The sequence below is a fragment of the Lissotriton helveticus genome, chromosome 11, assembly GCF_964261635.1.
Source record: "Lissotriton helveticus chromosome 11, aLisHel1.1, whole genome shotgun sequence".
Lineage (NCBI taxonomy): Eukaryota > Metazoa > Chordata > Amphibia > Caudata > Salamandridae > Lissotriton > Lissotriton helveticus.
Genome location: NC_136072.1, coordinates 894,021,413 through 894,045,294, shown reverse-complemented (window position 1 = coordinate 894,045,294; position 23,882 = coordinate 894,021,413). Strand labels below are relative to the sequence as shown.

Here is a 23,882-nt window from a genome sequence, read left to right as displayed (position 1 = left end):
TTTGAGCTCAGGCAGAAGTCCTGGCTCTTCGTACAAGCACCTTGGGGACCTACACACCTGCCCAAGTGCGTAGATACCCTCTCAGGTGATTAGTGCACTATATAAATCAATATAACATAACACAGACCAGACCAGTGTCAGGTGAAGTGTCTAACCCACTGCTTCCACCAGTTGTCCTGTTCCTCATCTGAGGGATGCTAATCATAAAGGTCCATAGACTCCCAACATCCCAGTTAAGGCCTATCAAAGAAATGACTAATTTGCATACAGCCAAGTTCTGAAACTGGGATGGTGCAATGAGCTAAAAAACGGTGTTGGATCTAGCCCTGATCTCTTGACTGGGTGAGAGTATTCTGCTTAATTCAGAGACTCTGTCCCTCACCACCCCTTGTTTTAAATATCAAAAAAGTGAGGCACTGCCTCTCTTCTGGGAAGCATGGGCCTAGTTGGCATCTGATGACGCCCATCTAGCTCCATGTTGGAGTCAAGTGTAAAACAGCCAGTGTAGATCCAGTAGGGGCACCTCACAAGCCAAAAGGCACTACAGAGGGGTCAGCCAATCAAAACTGGAGGCACATTGTCTCATAAAACTCCATCAGCTGAACAGGGGTCGCTCCGGGAAAATCAGTGAAGCGCAGAGGGGACTAGAGTTCAGGTTCTGGCAACTCGCAAGGCCTGGTGTGCCAACGCTTCAGCGTTTCATAGGAACACTTTGATGGACTCCGCAAAGTCGAAGACCTCTACAGCTTCTTGAATTGTTTATCTTAGTGGGATTTAACAGACTTACCAGATGTTTTGAAGTGTGACAATGGGCGGTCCCAGGACCTTCCACACGATCGGGACTTCAAGCGGCACGGAGTCGACCGACGCCAGGCGGCCAGGAGCGGTCCAATCACACCTTTGGATGCAAAGCATGGCACTCCTTGCAGGTCTTGGGAGCTGTGGCCCCGCTCCAAGCACCACAAACACACTATGTGGGGGTCTGTCACCAACATTTTCCTGTGACGGGCCCCACATGAGTTTAAATCAGCCGGTTTCTTTGTTGACATACCTCACAGTCAAAAAGTGATTGAGGGGTAGCTCATACTGGATCAGTGCTATCTAGCGCAGAAAGTAAAGAATGGACATCAGCACCCTGGGGTGGCATCTATATAGGTACCGCGCACATCACTTCCAACAGAGCCGAACGCCACCTACCAGGGCGTAGGGGTACTGCTCTATCTTCCAGATCAAGTCTGACACAGGGGAATATTTTAAGGTAAGGAATCTGTGGCTATACATCTCTATCAGATAGAAAAGTTTATCCTTGGAAATTGATACGAAGACCAAATGGCTGTATCGCCAAAACGAATTTAAAGCTTCTAGCTGAATAATTAAATCTCAGGTGAGGAGACTTATTGCTAAGGTATGTCATTTGTGCCAGAGAGCATGTGTTGTTTCGGCTGTTATTCCATTAGTCAAGAGAAGTCATTTCATATAAATACTATTCCTGACATTTCTGCTGGTAACCCCACCTGAATGTTTTTGGTGGTCGCTAGTGTATTGTTAACAGACGTGGTCATGTGTTAGTAGCTCTAGACATTGTTCATTGAACAGAAGCAGCTCTCATTGTTTAAAAGGTTGGAGACTCCTGGTATACAGAATGTCCAAGTGCTATAGATATTGGTGACAAAGCATTTATAGCAATTAATTTAAGTTTACAACAATTTAAAATTGTAAACAGACTATATTATATGAAGTTGCATAAATGGGGTATCAGGGCCTTCTCATAATACCGTCAATACCAAAATGAATGTGCAGATGATATCCATATGTTTGTTAGGTGCAATAAATTAACTTATTTTTGGACAGAGGTGACCAAAGCGATTTCTTATTTAATACAAGAACATCTGGCTATGTCAACCCGGAATATTTTATTAGGAATAGATCACATCACATAAAATCCTACATACAGCACTTTTCCTTTTTGAGGCTATCAGCTTTGTATTGCCCAGAAATGGATTAATACTATCCATCTGAACACTAATAATTAATAAGGTTGGCTGTGGCACCACTACAAGCTGGAAAGAGCAGTTTGTCTTACAGGAGGGGACGTTGGCACAAAATGCTTTTTAAAAAAATGGGAACCAGTAACTGCAAAGCGTACTCAAAATCTACTCACAAAGAAACAGCATATTGGCATGAATTATAGATCTGTAAAATTGGTTTAGGCTCTACTGACTATGTATGGATATACAAGTGTAATGTCAATGTATATGTTTATGCAAATTTTCTATTAAAAAAAATTAAGTCACATATTGAAATGTTTAAAAAGGATAAATAAGAATGAAAATATAAGCACATTTAGCAGAAGCTCTGAAGCTTTGATTTAGAGGAGTGGAACTTAAGTTCTGGGAAGGGAGCACTCTCCTCAAGCAAACTCGGCATGGACTTCCGAATGTTCGCTGTTTTGGGAATCTAATGTAAGCATATGTGTATTGGGGAGATAATGTTCTCTCAATTGGAACATTACAGAGTGATCCCGCAAACTACTCATCTTCCCTCCAGGCAAGAGGAAAGTGATTCTAGAACCAGGAGGAACCAATATGAAATTAAAGGGTGTGTTCGAGTGCAGGAGTTAGTGCAATTGCAGAGCTGTTCCTAGAATTCAGTTTGAAAAGTTCTTACACAGCTGAGTGGTGAATCCCAAGCATGTCAGAATGGCTTAAAGTTATGATATCTCAAGGGGGTTAGGGGGGGGGCAGAAGTAATGGATTCAAATATACTGCATGTCTGGACAATGGCATACTAAGCAGTAAAGTGCATGCGTGTGAGAGAGTTCATCACTATAATAGCTGGAAGCTAGGTCATTTTTCGATTCGGCCAGTAATATATCAAAGGACAATATTACATGCAACGTTTTGCAGTTCATAGAAACTTTCTATCGTTGGCTTAATGCACCTTATTAGTCATGCCTCGAGCTACTCCTTTTAGACAGACATTCTTCTTTTTAATGTACCTGGCATCACTACGAAGGATCCTTGGGGCTCCATTGCAACTAGGCAGGCACTGAGTATCGTGGGTGAGTCAGATGAGGAGATCCCACACATGCGGCATGCCTCCTTCAGCTGTCTACTGATGGTGTGCAGCGAGCACTCTCCAAGGAGGATACTCCAGTCTGAAAAAAACAATTATATTGTTTCGTCAATTTTTAGAAATACACAGAAGCAGCAGCTCAATAGATAGTTTCATATATCCCTCGACCCAGAAAAATAAATGCCCCTTTCTTTACCAAGAGAGGATAAAATAATTGTTTTCTTTCTGAGAGGCTACATCTTTTCCCCTAGAAGGCATCATCCCAGATACCAGAATCTAGAGACTTCAACTCCTCTCCTTGCATTCAGGTACAGGTTGTAATCGACCTGCACCCTGACGAGCGATCTGGTATTACTGCACCCAGGAGCAACTATTTCAACTATTTACGCTTAAATACATTGTTATCATTTAACTACTACCAAAAGAAAACCTAATTTTCCAATGAGAGTGTAAATAGTACATGTCAATCAACTTCTTATAATTTTAAATTGTACAACAATATTACTGAGCATGGAATTAATGATTAATAGATCTCTGAAAGAATTCTATAATCTTCCTTTCTCTATTCTCTGTGTACATCTCTTCTATACTGTAGAATTACAGAATTTGGAGGGACACACTGAAAAGGGTTTTCAACTATGCCATTAAAATGTAAATATCACTTCACCAGCAACTCTAATAACCAAAGATGTAAGCAATTAGCATGCTTTTCTTTCTTTAATGGAAAATATTTTACCATTGTGTTGCGATCAACAATGGGACTGTATGTAAGTACCAATGGATACAATGTATGCATGTCTAGAGTGTTATGTTAGTTTTTGTAGTGTGCAGCTGTCTATAATGAAGCTTTACAAATGTCTGTGAAAGCAATGTCACCTAAATAGTAGCATTTTTCTTCCACATGGAATGTGCATGAGATGTAGCTTAAATATACATGATAACTAAGAATTCGTCTGGGGAAGCCAATTTTAAAATAGTGAGATACTTTTGATGTTGTGAAGGAGCAATAAGCAACTTGTATTGAATACATTAATTTAGTTCTGTCAAAGTAATACAATAGTGTTTGTTTAACATTATTAATATAGGGACTTTCTGCTTGTCCTTGTGCACTGGGAAAATGTTGGGAAATAAATGACAATATTAATATGAAATGGGGACGTTATCTTCAGCTAAAAAAAGAAAAGCCGGGGAAGTTTTTGCAACACCACCCTATCCCCCGTAGACCTGATAAAGACTAAAAATCACTAACCTAAATAATGATTACTAAGACCACCGCTTTCCAGGTAAGTGCATGAAGGGTACTGGAATGCAAACATTAAAAAAGAAAAACCTATCTAAGATATACTCATATCTTTTAAATCTAATTAAGGCATGTGCAAACTTTTTCACTGGATTGCTCGTTAGTCCTTCTAAAAAAGCATTGATAACTGAAATCTTGAACAATGTCATATGTTACCCGCTTTGAAAATAAGCAGTAATTGCTGCAAAAGGAAAGTTAATGCTGAATCTTATAAGGTAAAAATACTTCATTCTATTCTATGCAGACAATTTTGAAGAAGCAACCTTTATTGTTGAGGTGCAATAGAAGGAAAATTGTTTACACTTTGTAGCACAACAAGACAATGTGTTAGGGCACCTAAAATTCATAATTTCCATGGATTCTTGTGGTAATTAAGCCCAAGAATACTATGATTTCAGCAGCCGAATCCCCAAACTGAGTGTTTGAGAGTTAACACCAGAACTTGAGATGGGTACATATTCTGAAATCAGTGTGGGGCTGCAATATGTTTGAACCGATATGTCTAAGAGACCAGTTAGCAGGTTTGTTGTGCTCATATTGAAAAATCAAATTTCCTTACCTCATACAGATGAAGTGGTATACGAGGAAAGCATTGACTATTCACTGCATTCCATTCAGACTCATGGTTTAGAGGCCTAAGGCATAATTTGGGCATTTCATGTTTTAGTTTATGGTGGCCACCACCTCCTGGCAGATCACTTAATGGGGTGAACCGTGCCACCGGAGGAAAAACCCTGCAGTGATTCTTCCTAGATTTTTCATTAATTTACTAAGAGATCTACAAATGTTTTGTCCTTTCCTGGTAGGTCTTCTGTTAGGAGGAGAATAGAATGCTTTGAGCCAAATGTTGTGCTAACCTGGACAACAGAAGGGAGTAAGTATTCCTCCACATGAATGAGAAACCTAGTCTGTGAAGCAACATCACTGTTTCTTCTATGTCCAATGGGAATACTTGATATATACACCATTTACAAACATGTCATCTAGGTACAGATAAATATGAACAATGTGATGATGAAGATACACAGACACAAATGTTGACATTTTTAAAATAATCTTTGCGATGATTGTATCCCAAAGCCACTACTTAGAAATAGCAATATCTGGAACTACTATAAATGTAAGGTATTGTCAATGAGCTCAATGCAATTTGGGATGTTAAAATGTACATCATTCAAATGGGGTGTAGTCATGAAGTCTCTGGTCCTGCAGTAATGAAATCACTTCTTGAAGGTCTCATTTAGAAAGGAACAGTCATTAGATACTTGTATAAGAGATTTAAATCCAGAATTATCTGAATGACTAATCTTTTGTGGGCATTAGGAAGAATACCAAGTATACTAATTATCTTTTCACCATAAGTGGTACCACTGCAATAGTACCATTCAATATTATGTTTCAACTTCCTCTAGTAGCTGCTACAAAAGATGCTTGTTGATCCTGTGTTTGCATGGTGTATGATGCAATGGAATTTGTTCAGATTATATGCAATATACTTTTAGATTAATTAAAATGATCTAGTTATCTACAATGATTTCCATACAGGGTTGAGAAAAATCCCATAATCATTCCCCTTAGGTCTAAGATGGTCAGGTTGGCTGGAGGATTGCACAGGGATTTGCGGTCTTAAAGGTCCTCTGTGTCCTCATCAAATTCCCTTGAAAAGTGTCACTTTCATATTGAGGAGACCGGGGTGATGCAACTGCTGTTTTTATGGCTGAGTAGCTTGTTATTTATAATGATACAAGAAGAGTTATACGGTGTCAGGTATTGGGCACCTCCCTTGCTGATGTCTGCATTAAGTGTCTGGTCATGAAAAACTCCCAAAGATGCGCTGCTTCAATATCCATTTACATTTCCTCAAACATGTACTTGTGGCCCAATCAGACGTTCCCCATCGAATGGCATGTTTGGGAAGTGCACCAGAGTCTCCAGTTTCAAGCCTGAAACATGCAACATGTATGTCTGTGTTACAGAATAATTGTTTATTTGACAATATGCCATGTGGGGAAAGATACTGAGCTGTGGAGTGAGAGCTGGTGGCCTTTGACTTTGGGCTGCACACCCACCCCTCAACAGGTGGTCAAAGACCTGGGAGTAGGGTTGATTCGGCCCTTAACTTCCAGGTCCAGACTAAATAAATAGCTGGGACTCCTGCGCGGGCTCAATCCACTGCTGGGTTTCTTTGATCCCACAGTTCGCCAAGTCCTCATCCAGGCCTCCATTCTATCAAGGCTGGACTACGCCAGTTCACTTTACCTGGGGGCTAAAAAGGTTGAAATCCTATGTTTACATACGGCTCAAAATGTGGCTGCTAGAACCCTACTTGGCCTCCAAATAAAATGCCCCACGACCAACGCCATTCGCAGACTACATTGGCTGCCGGTGGCGAAACGAATTGAGTTTCAGTCTCTCTGCATTGCCCATAAAATCAATAATCTCTCTCCCCTAGATATCCTGGCAAACCAGCTCTCACTCTACGTATCCACTCGCCAACTTTGATCCATGGGCCAGCATCTGGCGGTTGTTCCTCAGGTGAAGAAAGAGAGAGCAGGACGACGTTCTTCTGCGTCCTGGCTACAAATCTCTGGAACTCTCTTACGGTTAATATCCGTAGCATTAACAACCACATTGCATTTCGCAAAGCCATTAAAACGAATCTTTTCCCTATGCTATAGGCACTACTGTTCTCTTTCAGTATCCTCTCAACTTCTGCTGCAGTTGGCGCTGGGACGCCCCTTTGCTGGGGCAGCTGTGCACTTTACAAAACTTGTAACATAACATAACTGTTGCATCTAAAGCACAAATAATTCAGGGATTGTAAATGTATCTCCCATAAAGACATTTATGTTGCCCTCTTTCTCAAAACATCAGTCAAGAACTGAAGTAATCAATCAATCAATCAGGGGGTTTACAAAGCGTGCTATGAGGGTCTCAAGGTGCTTTGTGGGGGAAGGGGGGGGGGGGGGGGAGAGAGGCAGTTCCGGATTAGACTTAGAGCCAGGTCTTGCGGTCCTCCCTGAAAGTGTGCAGGGTTGGGGAGCGTCTGATGTTCACGGGGAGCTTGTTCCAGGTCTTGGCTGCGATGTAGGAGAAAACTCTCCTGCCAGCTCTGTTCCTGTGGATGTGAGGGACTTCTGCCAGGGCGAGGTCGGCAGAGCAGAGGTTCCTCTTGGGTACGTGGAAGGAGACTCTTGTTGAGGTATTTGGGTCCGATGTTGTTGAGGGATTTGTAGATGTGGATGAGGAGTTTGAAAGTGACCATCTTCTCGACGGGGATCCAGTGGAGGTCTTGCAGGTGTTGGGTCATGTGCTCATGGTGTGGTGCTCGGAGGACGAGTTTGGCTGCGGCGTTCTGGATGGTTTGGAGTTTGTGTAGAAGAGTTCTGTTGATTCCGGCATATAGGGCGTCGCCGTAGTCCGTATGAGCGCGTGGGTGGCGGTCCATCTGCAATCGGAGGGGGGGGCGGGGGGGGGAGAGTGGATTCATTTGAAGGCATTGCGGAGGATGCTCAGGCAGTTGAAACGGGTGGAAGCGACGGCGTTCATCTGGTGGTTCTTGGAGAAGGAGGAGTACAGGATGATGCAGAGGTTTCGTGCGTGGTCTGTAGGGGTGTGTGGCTTCTCAAGGGCGGAGGGCCACCAGGTGTTGGCCCAGGCGGAGGTGCAGGGGTCGAGGAGGAGGACCTCGGTTTTCTCCGAGTTGAGCTTCAAACAACTATCTTTCATCCAAGCTGTGACTTCCTTCATTCCTTCGTGGAAGCAGAGTCTGGTGTCTTCGGGGTTCTTCATGAGCGAGAGGATGAGCTGGGTGTCGTCGGTGTAGGATACTATGCTGAGCCCATGCTGTCTGATGATGGCGATGAGGGGGGCCATGTAGATGTTGAAAAGCGTCGGGCTGAGCGATGATCCTTGGGGTACTCCGCATTTGATGTCAGTGGGTTCGGAGAGGAAGGGAGAGAGTCTGATCCTCTGGGTTCTGCTGGAGAGGAAGGATTGGATCCAGTCGAGGGCAGCTCCTTGTATCCATGCGTCGTAAAGTCTGGCTGCAAGCGTGCGATTAGAGACGGTGCGAAGGCTGCGGAGAGGTCTAGGACGATGAGGGCTGCGGTGTATCCCTGGTCGAGTAGTATGCGGATGTCGTCCGTGGAGGCGAGGAGGGCGGTCTCGTGCTGTGGTTGTTGCAGAATCCAGATTGTGAGGTGTCAAGGATGGAGTTCTCTTCGATGAAGGTAGTCAGCTGGGCGTTTACGATTCTCTCTGTGACTTTGGCTGCGAAGGGGAGGAGAGAGATGGGCCGGTTGTTTTTCAGGTCTGTTGGGTCGGCTGTTGGCTTCTTGAGGAGGGGTTTAACCTCTGCCGACTTCGTCATCTGGGAAGATGCCGGATCTGAAGTAACTCATCCGCTTTGTCACAAAGGAATCTAATTTATTGCCTAAAACCTGACAAGTCAATTCATAGAAGCCCCAATTGCAACTCTTCTGCCTGTTGCAGCAATAGGTTTGCTCTCTATCAGGTAACAGTTCCACACCAGTCACCAGCCTACTGGCACTCTTCCTTGCAGTACGCACTAGCACAGAGTCTGGCAGTACATGTTCCTTTATTTAAATAAGGGCATGGGAAATACCACGTATTTTATCTCCACTTTTGTGAAAAACCTTAAGACTAAGTTTTAAGCATGGACTGGACTACAGATTTTAATACTAGTAAGTATTGGTTTGTCATTTCGTCTTCTACTATTCCCACAGATACCCCATAATGCAAAGCAGCGTTTTGCCTGAATGACAACCACTGATACACTGAGTGATTTCCCTGATGCTCAATCCGTTCACTAAGCAAACAGAAAATTGCGAGATCAAGGAGATTCCACATGGCACAGCTGTCTACATCCAGCATGCAAAGCACAAACTTCATCCTTTTCTAATCACGGATTACGAGTTTTGCAATTAAAAGATATAGCCAACCCTACTGCATGAATTGCAGAGTCAAAGTTAGATACCTTATAACAGAAAAGGTTCAGGTTATAAATCGAGTACCTAATTGTAGAATACATGTGGCACGATTTAACTAAGGCTCTGAGGTTGCTGGTGGTTGATGCTTGCCTCCTACTAGAACGTTTTTTGCTTCTGCCACTTTAACATCAGATGGAAATTTGGGCCCACGTTAGTCCACTGAGCCACCGGGACAAATGCATCCACTTCTGGGACCTGTGTTTGACCTCATGGTCACAGGTTCAAAACCCAGTTAGCACGCTCAAATCTTTCTGAGGAGGACAAAATCAGTACCAATGAATTGAGTGATCAATCTCTCACTGCAGAGCCAAGAGACTCTTCTGGATGATCGTGTACTTTACAAAAACAAGTTGTGATATTTTGTTAATCTTTTCTCACAGGTTCACTCATTTTGAGAAATGCAATTGAATTGGCTACTTACAGATCTTGTTTCTCAGTTAATAAAAGTCCTTTAAACCCTAACTAAAAATACAGAAGAACTAGTTCAGGCAGATGCAACAGTAACATAGTTATTATTGTATCTAGAGTCTTTGAAAAAGGAACAGTGAGCAACACTTGTTTATTTCTTCTCTGACCTTAAACAGAATACAAAATCAACTAAGAGAAAAGGCAATTTAAAAGTACAATGGTTTGCCATTGTGATCATACACAGGCGGACAAGACAGGGCTGTCCTTTTGTCCTTTGCACTATCTATAGTGTCATTTGCAGTGATGGTAAGGGAAGATTTGGCTTGACATGGGCTCGAGTTTGAGGGGAGAGCATCACCAGTTATGCCTCTTTGATGACATTCTCCTGATGCTCACTTGACTCAATATATCTCTGGCTACTGAGAGAGCTGAAGCATTTTGAAAAGATAGTGGGGTTTCATATCAACACTGAAAAGGGTGGAATTCTTCATTTAACACTACCACAAGAAGTGGTAATTTAATTGAAGAGGGAGTTTACATTCAGATGGCTACTTCCCATGTCAGATATGGGAAAAACATCACTATATCTAAAAAAAATTATACCCATAGTTGTCGAACATTTACCAAATGCTAACAGGACTCGGTACCAGTGTGTTAAAGCTGACAGCAAAAACTAATTCTGCTGGGACTGAAGTCCCTAGCTAAGGAGGTCATACATACAATAAATTAATTAACTCAACTAACGTTAACAATTTTTTTTCACTCAAACAACCCAGCCCTAAACGTAATCTAAATAAGTGCAAGGAGGTGAAATATGTGTAAAATTTTACTTACCCTAGACGTTCCAGGTTTTAACACGTGATGCTGTAGAATCACAAGCTATGCATACTCCTGCCATCTACCGTTGGCCTCAGACATTTTCAAGTTATTTTCCTTTGAAGAAGTATTTGAAGTCAAGAGATGTGCAGAAACTCTGCCGTTAGTCCACAATTCCCATCAACTTTCAATTGTTTGGGTGAGAATGTATATGGAGTGCTCAAAGTGAATAATCATGGTGCGCCGTGGATACTGTGTTGTGTTAAAGTAATAAAACAAACTACATGACTTCGGTAACACTTTTTGTGGAAGAGGATATTTAATCACATATTCCTCGCCTTAGAAATATGCCCAGGCATCAGACTGGATCTGGAAAATCTTGAGCAATACCTCTATGCGCCGGTAGGTAGAGTCATTCGGCTCTTCATTGGAAGAGAAGTCCCAATACCTATATAGGTGCACACAGGCACCCTGACAGTTTCTTCTGTGATTAATTCCAGGGCAAAAATGCACAAAACTACGAAAAAATAAAGTTACTTTTTTGACTACCATGTGGAGTCCCGCAGGGCTCCTCGATGAGCCCCACTCTTTTTAATTTGTACGTAACCCCCCTTGCACAACTAATAAGGAACTGTGGCTTCACCCCAATATCCTACGCTGACGATACCCAAATTGTGGTCTCAATAAATAAAGACGTAGAGAACACAGCAGAAAAATTTAAAATCTGCATGGTACAAATCAGCCAATGGATGAGAACAAATTGTCTAAAACTAAACGGGGACAAAAGTGAGGTCATGATACTGGGAGGGGACACAAAAATATGGACCCACTCATGGTGGCCTAAAGAACTAGGAGGATGTCCCGAACCAACAGAAAAGGTGAAAAATCTAGGAATCACTTTAGATACAAATCTCTCCTTTGATGCCCAAGCGAATAAACTGGCATCATCATTGTGGTACATTCTAAAAATGATTAAAAAAATTCTACCCTACCTACGACATGACTCACGTAAGACAGTGGTGACAGCATTAGCTTTGTCCAGACTGGACTACGGGAACGGCCTATATGCTGGAGCCAGGAAGAAAATCCTAATCAAACTCCAACGTCTGCAGAATGCAGCAGCCAGGCTGATACTAGGGATACCAAAATTGGAAAGAATCAGCCATAAACTCAGAAATCTACATTGGTTACCAATCGAAAAGAGGATACAATTCAAAACATTATGCCTAGCATATAAAGCAATCAATGGAACTGGATCACAATTTTTAAAAACCCATTTAAAACTATATGAGCCAAATAGACCTCTTAGATCCAGCCAAAAGAAAACAATTATGGTACCAAGGTTCAAGAGAGCGAACTGGGGTGGAAGAAGTTTCCTGGTACACACGGCAAGAACCTGGAACCAACTACCGCTAGATATAAAAAACAGTCCATCATTGAAATCATTCAGAAAGGAAGTTAAAACGTGGCTTTTCTCAGCATATCCCTAATTAACATCTTCAAGAGTCAGAGGTAAATCACAGCGCCAAGACGCCCTCAGGCATTCGCGCGCTCTACAAATGGATAAATCAAATCAACCAGTGTCTAATGGGATCTTTGGGATTAAGGACTTGAGGAGCTGGAGATGTTATGTTATGTAATGTTAATAACTTTTATTCGGCGCACAGCTGCCCCAGCGAAGGGGCGTCCTGGCGCCTGTCCAAATACCACAACACAACAGATCAGCGCCGGGAAAAAAGGAGATCAATTGCCAGAAGCGAACAGGTGGGTTTTAATAGCGCGCCTGAAAAGAGTGAGACTATCCAGGGCACGGATGTGTACGGGGAGAGAATTCCATAGGTCAGCTGCCAGAACGCGAAAGGAGCGCCCTCCCATCCTACTCAGTCTGAACCTAGGCTTAATCGCCAGGTGGTGAGATTCAGACCTGAGGGACCGTGTGGGCAAATACGGAGCAATGAGGCCCGCAAGGGCAGGAGGGGAGGAAAGCTTCAGAATCTTAAATGTCAGACAGAGAGCCTTAAATTTGATTCTCTGTCTGACCGGAAGCCAATGAAGGGAGGTCAGAACAGTGGAAACAGAGCACCGTCTCGAGAGGCCCACGATGGCACGTGCAGCGGCATTCTGCACAATCTGAAGCCTAGAAGCCTCAGCCTGGTTCACTCCAAGTAACAAAGCGCTCCCGTAGTCCAATCGCGACAAGATGGAGGCCTGAACCACCAGTTGCCGCGTGGGGGGGTCGAAGAACTTAAGGACAGGTCTCAGTCCTCGCAGGATACCAAAACAGGTAGCTGCTACCTTCTTCGTATGGCTGGCAAAAGAAAGATGGGAATCCAGCCAGACCCCCAGATTTTTTACTTCGGCCGCTGGAGTGGGAGAGACCCCCAGTTCGGGAGGCCACCACTGGTCTCCCCAAAGTTCCGTCTGCCTCCCTAGAATCAGGACCTCGGTTTTTTTAGCGTTAAGCTGTAAGCAGTTGCAACGCATCCACTTAGCCACCGCTATAAGTCCAGCTCGAAATCTGGGCGCATTCACCTCAGGGTCCCCGCTGAGTGTTACCGCCAGCTGCGTGTCGTCGGCGTACGATGTCATGGTAAGGCCACATTCCCTGACGACAGCAGCCAGCGGTTTCACATACAGATTGAACAGTGTAGGACTTAAAGCGGAGCCCTGGGGAACTCCCAGACCGAGAGAATGGAACGAGGACTGGCCAGGTGGAATGGCCACTTTAAAACACCGGTCCGAGAGGAAGGAGCGGAACCACTCAAGAGCTTTCCCGCCGATACCCACTTCCTCCAGACGCCGCAATAAGATGTCATGAGACACCGTGTCAAATGCGGCGCTCAGGTCTAACAGCAGGAGCGCCGCTGTCTGCCCTGCATCCAGCACTGACCGCAAGTGCTCGGTCATGAAGAGCAGGGCCGTTTCAGTGCTGTGTTGAGTGCGGAACCCATTTTGACTCTCGTCGAGAATGTTATTACGAGAGAGATGGGTAGACAGAATGGTGTTCACGTGTGCCTCAGTGACCTTTGCGGTCCAAGGCAGGAGGGAGATGGGCCGGTAATTTTCCGGGAGCAAGGGGTCAAGATTAGGTTTCTTCAAAATAGGGCTGACCACAGCTTGCTTCCAGGATGGAGGAACTACGCCCTCAGTAAGGGAAAGATTGATAAGATCCAGGATGGGCTCACGACACAGCGGCGGGAGAAGAGTAAAGAACTCCGGCTTCAGTGGATCTAAGGGAGAGCCCGATTTAATTTTGAGGCTTAGAGTGTCAAATACCTCAACAGACATAGCCGGCAAGGAGGACAAGGTCTCCCCAACCAAAGTCTTCGCAGTACTCGGAGCTTCCTCGGGGACGGAAGATGTAAAACCTCGATAGATTGCCTGCACCTTCTCCACGAAGAAGGATGCCAGGCTCTCACAGTGTGAATCCGTGCAGATTTCTATCGAGGTGGCCCGTTTCCCCATCAGATCATCAGATGGTTTCGGCTGAGGATGTGTGTGGGGTGCAATGCTGGCAGGGTGGTCATTGTGAGAAGTTTAAGGCAGTAGCTGTGGTGAACCACTCTTAGAACCTACTGGTCTGATCGGATTTTCTCCTAGTGAGAGGGAAATCATGTTTGTATCTCTCCCCCACACAGGTGTCATGTGAATGGTGGGAGGGAAGGTATATCACTGCTTAGAGGTGGAAATGTCTTCATAGGAGACACCTCTGCCCTTCACCTAGTTGTTTCCCCTGCATGCACCCCTGATGTATCTCCTCCCCACCGGTTACTGGGAAGTGTGTTACTGCCTTTGATAAGACTGTGGTTAATTTGGGGACAGTTTGGGCTCCTCCCCTGGGCAGCTGTTTATGAAAGTGCCTCTTGCATCTGGAGTTTGCATGGCACCCATAGACTTTGCAATGCTTGCATCTTTAACATTTTCCAGCTTCTCATCAACCTTGGAGCTAAAAGATGCTCTCCGTCAAATGGGATGTTACTAAACTGTTGGACCTCCAGTTGAACCCAGGAATGCGAAGCTATAGAAGTGTCTCCTGAGGAAAACGTTAGTGTTGATGCCTTCGAGGCTGTGTCAAGCATGCATGAAATGTTGACATTCAAGATGGTCTTGCATTCGGACACCATTGCCTGTCCTCTCTTTCTACAATTGTCTGGAAAATGTTTGAACAGTTCCTGCATATCCTTGGACTGAAACCGTTCGTACCTGGAGAGGAGTCAAACACAGCAGTGTTTGTTCCTGCCCAAATTGCAATTCTTTTGCCCACAGCATAGATTCTTTTGCTCTCGATCTCAGACAGAGGCTTACTTGCAAGCATTATTCCGCCAGGAAAATCAGGGGCAGGGGAACCAGGCTCCTGATATAGATGGGGCACTTTATGAAGCCTTGCATTTTATCTCTACCTTAGGTGTCACCACCCTAGCCTTTATGAGCTCCTTGAAATTATCTGGGGCAGATTTAAGCATGCCTTTAAGCAGGAGTAGAAATTGGACTAAGCGCTTAGACTTGGAAACTGTCTCCACAAGGAAGTCCTCTTCCTCTTGTACCACATGTATGTCCACTTTGTGGTACCTAGCAGTCTCTCTGAATGACCTCATGGTAGGCCACAGTTTAACTGTTGGGGGATGCCCTAATGGGATAGTGGCCCAAATCATGATCTCTGGAAGGCAGATGTGGTACTTACAACTTGGGGTGCTTTTTTTCAACCGGGTTTGAAAAACGTGTGAACAGAATCTGGAGCCTTCTCTGGGTACATGATACAAAAAAACACAATCTAACATGGAGTCTGTGCCCATGTGCATTGTGGACTAGGGGAGGAGTAACAACCCTTGTTTTTCTTCAATGTCGTCTTGCAAGTCACAACACCACATTGCCGGAGTATGAAGACTCATATATATATATATCTACAGTCACAGATGCTAGGAACATATATACACATACACCAACCAAACAAAAGAAAAGAAAATCTGTTAGAGTCAGATATGGTAGTCCGTAACACTCACATAGTTATGTGACATTTAATCCAACTGATTCTTGTTAAGGTTACCTTTCAATTCCCCATGTCCCACTCGCCCGAGGCGGCCTATTACGATTCTCCATGGCAGTGATGTCATCTGTACTATCCCAATGCACCATTCCCACAGCTTCTGTAGACCATTTTTTCGAGCAGAGACTTTACTCCTCCGTGACCTGGAGAGACTCAGAGGAAAACCATTATGTATGTAAACTACAATGAAACCTAGCACACTGAATCTATTTTATGTGCAAGAATGACGTCCTTCGGCGGGACTTCGATGCAAGTGAAAGGGACCAGTCATGCATAGTTTCAAAAGGCACTGAGAGTAAAAAAAATGACAATACTGCCTCATTTAACCTATGCCATTGGCTCTGCCCTTCACAGATCTGAAAGAATAAAACCTAGCTTGAGAAGAGATGCAGTGCCCTCTATAAATAACACCGAGAGTTACATCCCTAATTTTATTGTGTTACGCGTCCTCAAAAGTAAGAGCTTTCACCAGAGCCGAAATGCTGATCCTTAGTGAAACAATAAATGCCACCTTTTCACCAGTGTTACCTTACTTTCTAACTAATACTCTGATGGCTGTAAAATATACAGAGTGCTCCAAGGCCTTCATTGCTTCCCCTACGCCAGCAGTTCCTCCCTTACATATGGGTGACGCTTCACTAATATTTTAACATGTAGTCTACAAATTTAAAAAAATGAAAATTAGTTTAACATTTTGTTTAATGGATCAACAGTCTAATGCATTCTCTCACTCTGGCTGCGATGCAAGCAAGATTGTGATGCGTGTTTGTGGCTATGATGAAGAAAGGTGCAAAAGGGGGCAGGGAGTGGATTGGTGATGTACTCATGCATTTGCTCTGGGCTCACACTAGTCTTTATGAAGGGCTCATCCCCAGGATGAAAACTGATCAAATAATTTGCATGCAGCTGCTTTCATAGATGAACAGATGTTTTCAGACTACCTGTTGGGCACATCAATGTTCACAATGCAGGTTTCCAGAAGTTCTCCATGGAGGTCAGTGCAGGATGCCAGCAGCCAGCGTTGGTCATGAGACAAGCAATAGCTCACGAAAAGGACGTTGTACCTCTGGCTGGCTTCTCCAGAAGCCTCCCCCATCTCTGTCTGTTTGTCTTTGATTGGTGCCAGTATGAAGGGTGGGGAATACAGCTGGATTGGGTTGGGACGCTGCAAATAAAAATGTAGGTATAATTAATAAGGGCACTACTTTTGGTTTCACATTGTGACACGCAATGTGAAAGTCTACCCATTTGGTGCAAATATCACCTCTACCTGCATACTTCTCCTTCAGTCCCTACACTAATGAATTGGAAAATAGTTCACAAACATGCTGTGTGTGACTGGCTGAGCACACCAACCCACTGATATTATCCAAAACAAGTGAATGAGTTTGGCATTTGTAAACCTAAGCTATACCTCTATAAGGCTCACAAGTTAAAACAAAATGTAGAATACTAAAGGATGTAAAAATGAAAAACATTAAATGGATCATAATACAATTAAGGTTGCTAAAAGATAGTAAGAAAAAGCAAGGTGGTTGACCGCACGAGTCAAGTACACAACAAAGACTGCATTGCAATTTTGTTGAAGACTGATGATGGGGAACAAAATGTAAAACAATGCAAAATAACCAATGGGCATAAATCATATCAGGATGATCAAATAACAGTCATTAAGACCGAAATTCTCAAATAATTGCTAAATGGAATTTTTGAAAACCATAACACACAGAACAAACTATGAACTTGAGGGTTATAAAGTAAAACCCTTGCAGCATTCTGGATAGTAAACATCATATAAACAAGTTAAGACAACTAAACAATCATGGTTTTGGTGGTGAAGGGTAACACCAATGTTCATATTGCCATGAAAGACAATTCTATACAAAACAAGCCATGCCTGGTCCTGGTGCAATGTGCCCATAGGCTAGTGTTTAACACTTTGATACAGCTTACAATCCATCGATATATTGTCCGTTTCTGCACTGCCTCGTCATTTGTTTGCTCCAGGGAGCCCAATGAAAAGCTGATTGTCTACCCAGTGTTCTTTGTTGTGTGATTGATGTAAAAAGAGAGGGCTCTTTTTGGGTCCACACAATGGGGTGTCTGCTCTTCCTTTAAAGGATATGGTCGGGTGAAAAATGTTGGCAGCGTGATGCTTTGCTCATGTGGAATTGAATCCCCACTTTCGGTAGAAAGGAGGCACAAGTTCATAGAACCAGTCTGGCTGGGTAGAAGCTGGCTTATGGAGGTGTGACTGAAAAAGCCTGAATCCAATTGACCTTCTGGCCGATGTAATGGCCACCAAGAATACAGTCTTAAGAGTCAGTAGCAGTAGAAGACAGCTATGCAGAGGCTTAAATGAGAGAATACCTAATGAACATCAGAATCAAACTGAGGTCCCACTGTGGCATGACAAAAGGGGCAGGAAAGAACAAATATTGCAGGCCCTTAAGCAAACACGTCACAAGAGGTGACTTTAGAAATGAGGGCTAATAAGGACGCAAAAAAAACCCATCCGAAATGCTAGAAAGATGCCCTTTAAAGGTGCCTAAGGAAAAAGCCTTGCAAGGCTAATGACAGCACAGATAAAATCACCTCAGAAAAGGAGGCAAAAGGTAGATCAACCCTATGGAATTTGGGATAGAGGACAAATTTGTCCCAACTACAGTTTTTGCCTGGCTGCCAGGCTGATATCACATATCTCGGGCAGAAGTTCGAAAACATTAAGGTGGAGCGTGTGCAGGTTTAGGTGAATAACCCTGCCCTGTTGCTGTGACAGAAGGTCCTTCAGAAAGGGATGTCTGATCGGAGGACTGACGCTCGTGCTCAGGAGTTCGGGATACCAAAACCTCCTAGTCCAATCCGGAGCCACCAGGATGACTTGGGTACGTCGATCTTGATATTCTTCAAAACCCGGGGCAGAAGGCGTAGAGTAGTCCCAAGCTTCAGTCTAATCGGAGTGCTATCCAAGCGAGAGCCGCTTTGGAAACTTCAATGCGCAGAAATGCGGATATTCGTGTCATGGATCTCTCCATTCTCTGAAAAAACCTTGTGCCACCATCCATATGTCTACACCATTCGTGATCCGCAGGGCATCCACAGCTGAATTAGTCTGCTCTCGTGTTCTGAGATCAGCCAGGTGCTACACAACCAGGAAAATATACTGGTGCTCCAGACCAGAGGCACAGTGCCTCCTGGCACAGTGTCCACACCCCCATTCTAGCCTACCTGTTGCAATACCACATGGTGTTGTCTCTGCGTACCTGAACTAGACTTTTCCTGATGGATGGCTGAAGGCCTTTAGTATCAAGGGGATATCCATCAGCTCCAGAAGATGGATATGAAGGCGAGACCACAGTCCTCTGATTTTCATTTCCCACAGGTGGCTGTCCCAACCCAGAAGTGATGCATTAGTCACCACTGTGACCTCCAGCGTGGAGAATGGAGAGGGGACTGCCTCTGATCCAACGTGGTTTGTCAACCACCAGTGCAGATCTTTTGCAGTATTTAAAACCTGGATCAGGTCGGAGAGATTCCCCTGGTGCTGTGCCCACTGGGACAGCCCGCATACGGTATTGAGTGTACTTCACCAGCAGGATGGATAAAGTCATCAGACCCAGCAGCCTTCGAGTCAGTTTCACCAAAATCCAGGACTGAGGTCGAAATATCACATTCATAGCCCAAATATCTGTAACTCTCTACTAAGGAGGGTATGTGCTGAACTGCTGACATGGATGACGCAGATGCAGAACTGCCCAGTGCCATCTACCGTCACGCAGAGGTACTGCTCAATAATGACTAGATCGTCTGGGGAGTGCTATATTTTAAGGAATCTGAGGTTAGAAGTCTGACAGAAAAATATCGCTGTGCAGACGGTTTTTTCCAGCTATTGAGGATTGAAACACATTTAGCTGTCTAGTGCTCAACTGTGAATGAGATGAGAACTGTATGGCAGAGAAGCATAACAAATTATTAATTATCAATCATGTCAGCCAGTATCTAGTGCACAGTGTAATGACAATCCACCCTTAAAGGCCTATTGACTACCATATGCTTTTCAAAAGAAATAAGTCCGGCCTACCGCCTTTGTCAGAACTTTACATAATAAACAGATCAGGACTATAACCTTAATCAGTGGCTTGTCACCATTATGAACCGAGTTCTGCTGTAATCCAATACATTATTTTAGCAGAATCACACAACGTCTACCCCAAAGCCCCCTTTTCAATAGTATTTCTTAAAGCCCTTTATCTGTTGATCATATAAAGTGTGGCAACAGCGAGTTGTAAAGCCAGACCTAAAAACTAGATTACACTATGACTAAGATTATTTCAGTAAAAGTGAGATTTATTGCCCTTTCTGCACTTAAAATGGTGCTCTGTATTTTGCAATGAGGGGGTAAGGGCACCTTAAACAGCTAGGAATAAACAACCACAGCAATGAAGTGTAAGCATGCGGCTGGTCATAGCTTAAATAAAAGGTGATGGCAGAGAAAAGGGAATCTCCACAGCAGTTAACATATGGTCCCAAGCTACAATCTTATAAGTCTTATTATGGATGCCACAACAATTTTGAATAATTCAGCAAGGCAGCCAACATGCAGTTTGCTCAGACTAGCGCTCCCAAGATGGCCATATGGGTGAAGATATGTTTTGGGAGGTTTCAAATAAGGGATAGTTTTGAATTTGAAACACGTTTAGGTGGTGAATACTAGCCTAAAATATCCAAGAAACTTGTGTTGAGTCTGCTCTTTATTCCAAAGTCCCAACTACAGAGATGAGTTATTACAAAGCCGAACTCTGCTTTGGACGTGTGGTAAAGATGCCATCAGGTAAATTTTATGCACTGTAAGAAGTTTACAACATAACGCATGCACATCAGTCAACACCTTTCAAATCTTGAACCAGTCTTTCCCAATAGAAAACATCCTACTTTATATTTGATAACCTTTCCTTCCACATAAAAAATTAAACAGTATTTTTATTCTTTTACACAAGAAGCTCCTTAACCCCTTATTACAAACCTCTTGGTTCTTGAGGGTTACTTCAATGCTGGAGGCCGGTCCAAAACCAGTCATTGATTTAATGTGGATTTGGGTGGGCAGTGGCCGACGGCACTGGCAGTACACAGAGAAGGCCAGGGACTTCAATTGTTGGATGTAGAAGACCTGCTCATCTTTCACTGTTTGGAGCATATACTCGCAAGGCACAATCTGCAGGTCACAAAACAGTATGAATAAGATTTAAAGCTACTCTAAACCAAGCTAAACACAGCTGTGAATGAAACAGGTCTTCGGCTGTATACACTCGGATGACACTCATCTTTTAATCACAGGCCAACATCTTGCACTTTTTATAATAACAAATGTAATGCTAAACATAAAAAGGGGACAGTAATTATTGGCATATGATCAATCTAAAAAAGACAAAGCTATATCAAACAGGCAAGAAACAAACTAAGGATTGAAAGCCAAGTGTTGCAGAGATCTATGGAGGAAGAGAGGAAATGGGACAAAATGGAATACAGAACAGTGATTTAGAGAAAGGTGAAAATGTATAATGTAATCAAGGAGAGAAAAAGCACAGGACAAACCTGAATAACGGTCGAATTTCTGACATTATTGGGTAAACTGTCCAACATCTCAGTGTAGCATCGCATTAGACTCAGAAGCCATAGATTGGTGGAAGTTGATTCATCCTCTGCAGTGTACGAGAAAGGATCCACAACATATATCACAATGGCAGGTGGGTAAGTGTTGCTGTCTGCAGATTCAGGCTCCGTAGGAATCCCTATCTTCTCCCGCTCCGTCGTACTGTAAAGCAAAATACAAGATGAACACGAGAGGTTAATCAAGCCCATTAAGGGCAATACTTTATGCACCCATATCTATAGCCGCAAAATAGTTGTATTCACAAAATAGTTGACTTGTGCACAAACCTCAAGATGCTTCTTCTGTTTGCTCCGGGAACTTCAACACTACATTTAAACAGAGCCTAACTGCTTTTAATGTACATCATTTATGGTATTTAAATGTTGCTCTTCCCTCACCTCAAGAGTCAATTACTAGAGAAGCATTACAAAGAACGCGCTCTTCATTTTCCCTATTAGAAAGCTCATTTATTAGACCACCATAAATAGATTAGAATTTGGAAAAACTCAATGCTGCTGGATGCCTGTGCACTGGTCAGATAGATTTCCTCTTTGGAGAACTCATTTTCCTTGTTTTCCCCATTTAGGTTTGTGAAACATCCATTCATATGTCCTACAATGCACTTCTCTACTGGAAAGATAATGTCACAATAGTGACATGCTCAAAATACCCTATGGACTCCAACTAGAGATGCACATCTTTCAGTGTGGCAAGCCAGCTTTTTTTTTTTTTTTTTTTATTTAAATTTGTTTTTATTGTTGCAGTAAAGTATTTCAGTACAGAAGAAGCAGACCGCCGGCGTGGCTTCAACATTCAGCCACGTACAGCTATGTGTGCAACGTTTTTCTTGCTATATAAAACTGGTATACATAAACATGACTTCGGTGAATCAGTGCATTACAATCTTGTAAAGGCTCCTGTAGGCTGAAAGGTAACGGGACGGTATCGCCATAGGGGCGATGAATAAGAACAGATGGGTACTTTCATGCCGTTACAGCGCCGGATCTAGATCTGTACTGTGCACACAGCAGTGTTACCAGTGACCAGGGGGGTAACGAAACTGTGGGAGGGAAGCATGTAGGCGCTAGCAGGGTCTGAGTCGGGAGATAATGGCGGCGGGTGTCATGGGAGGGGGGGGGGGGGGGGGGAAAGAAACCCATGGATGGCCGGACCTGCGAGAGGTCGCTTAGGATATAGGGGGTTATTGGGGTCCGATTCTGGGGTGGCTCACTTCCGGTGAAGGCTACTGGTCTTCTCGGGTGGGGGGAGGGGAAGGGTCAGGCGGGTCTCCAGCCTGCGTGGACTGGCGGAAGCTGTGGAGGAGCATGGCCCATTCCATGGAGATGGGAAGCTTGCGCGCGCCTTTGGCTTCTTCTTCCCTTAAAGCGTCTTCCTCCGCTGCCGCCCATTTTTTAACTGCCCCCTGCCAGTGTGCTATGGGGGGACCCTCTGGGGAGCGCCAGCGCATGGTTATACATCTATTGGCTAGTAGGAGCGCTAAGGACACGAAGCGCCTATGCACCGGCTTACGTTTAGAGATGTGGAGGATGCCTAATGCACTGGATTCCCAGGTGGCTAGTGTAGTGAGACCCGTGAGTTCCAGCAGTGTGTTGTGTACCTCCTGCCAGAAAGATTGGAGATTGGGACAGTCCCAAAACATGTGACGGAAGTTCGCAGCTGGGGAACAGCATCTGGGGCACAGGAATGGCGTGGAGGGGTAGTATTTCTGTAATCGCGCTGGGGTGAGATATGCCCTGTGTAATATATAATATTGAATATTTTTGAAGCGGGCATTTCTAGAAACACGCTTAGGGGCCTCAAGAGCTTTAGTCCACTCCGAGTCGTGTAGATCACGACCTATGTCCTCCTCCCAAGTGGCTCGCAGGGTCGTCAGGGGGGTGATTGAGAGTTCCCGGATGGATTTGTATAGCCATGTGACCAGGTGGCGACCCACCCCCATATGTAGGATAGTATGTATTACTGGATGCGTGTCTGGCTCGCCATTTTGGAGATTGAAATGGGGTCGGTATCCATCGAGCAGTTGCCTATACCTGAGGAACTGGCCTGGGGGAAGCCCGTATTCAGCGACCAGGCGGTCCAGCGGTTTCAGTTGACCCTCCTCGAGGAGTGATCCTAGATCTGTGATGCCACAGCGGGACCAGTCGGCGAGTAGTGGGGCCGCAAAGTAGGAATCCTGCTTGGGGCCGCCTATCAGGGGCAGCAGCGGGGAGTATGGGGGTCTAGCGGGAGACAGCCGGTGAATCCGCAGCATACATCGGCGCGCTACCGTCACCTGGAGGGGGTAAGTGCGCCGCGGTTTGGTGCCCGGGAGGAGCAGACGGGTGAGTTCCGGAGTCACGATTCTACCGGTAGGGGTAACCGTCTCCTGAGGGTAGCGGTCCGCCGTCCAGTAGGACAGCCACTGGAGCTGTGCTGCGAGGAAATATGCCTCGAAGGATGGAGCTCCGAGTCCCCCCTGTGTGGTGGGGAGTTGAAGTGTTTTCAGGGCGACTCTGTGGCGGCCTGCTCCCCAGATGAGAGTTCCCAAGAGGGAATCAACGTCGCGGAAGAAGGATC

The 23,882-nt window shown here is 44.4% G+C and overlaps 1 protein-coding gene across 2 annotated transcripts in view; it reads right to left on the bottom strand.

Moving 5' to 3' along the window:
• MED13L (mediator complex subunit 13L) overlaps window positions 1-23,882 on the bottom strand; it is a 916,648-nt gene that overhangs the window by 49,329 nt on the left and 843,437 nt on the right. The window contains exons 22-26 of one of the 2 annotated variants that reach the window (XM_078667133.1): window positions 21,248-21,467; window positions 20,679-20,867; window positions 16,597-16,820; window positions 15,656-15,807; window positions 2,999-3,157 (exon numbers count right to left, since the gene is read on the bottom strand). In XM_078667133.1, coding sequence (XP_078523259.1) covers window positions 2,999-3,157; window positions 15,656-15,807; window positions 16,597-16,820; window positions 20,679-20,867; window positions 21,248-21,467 — 944 coding nt within the window. The remainder of the gene's footprint in view (window positions 1-2,998; window positions 3,158-15,655; window positions 15,808-16,596; window positions 16,821-20,678; window positions 20,868-21,247; window positions 21,468-23,882) is intronic. The other variant, XM_078667134.1, reaches the window with a different exon arrangement.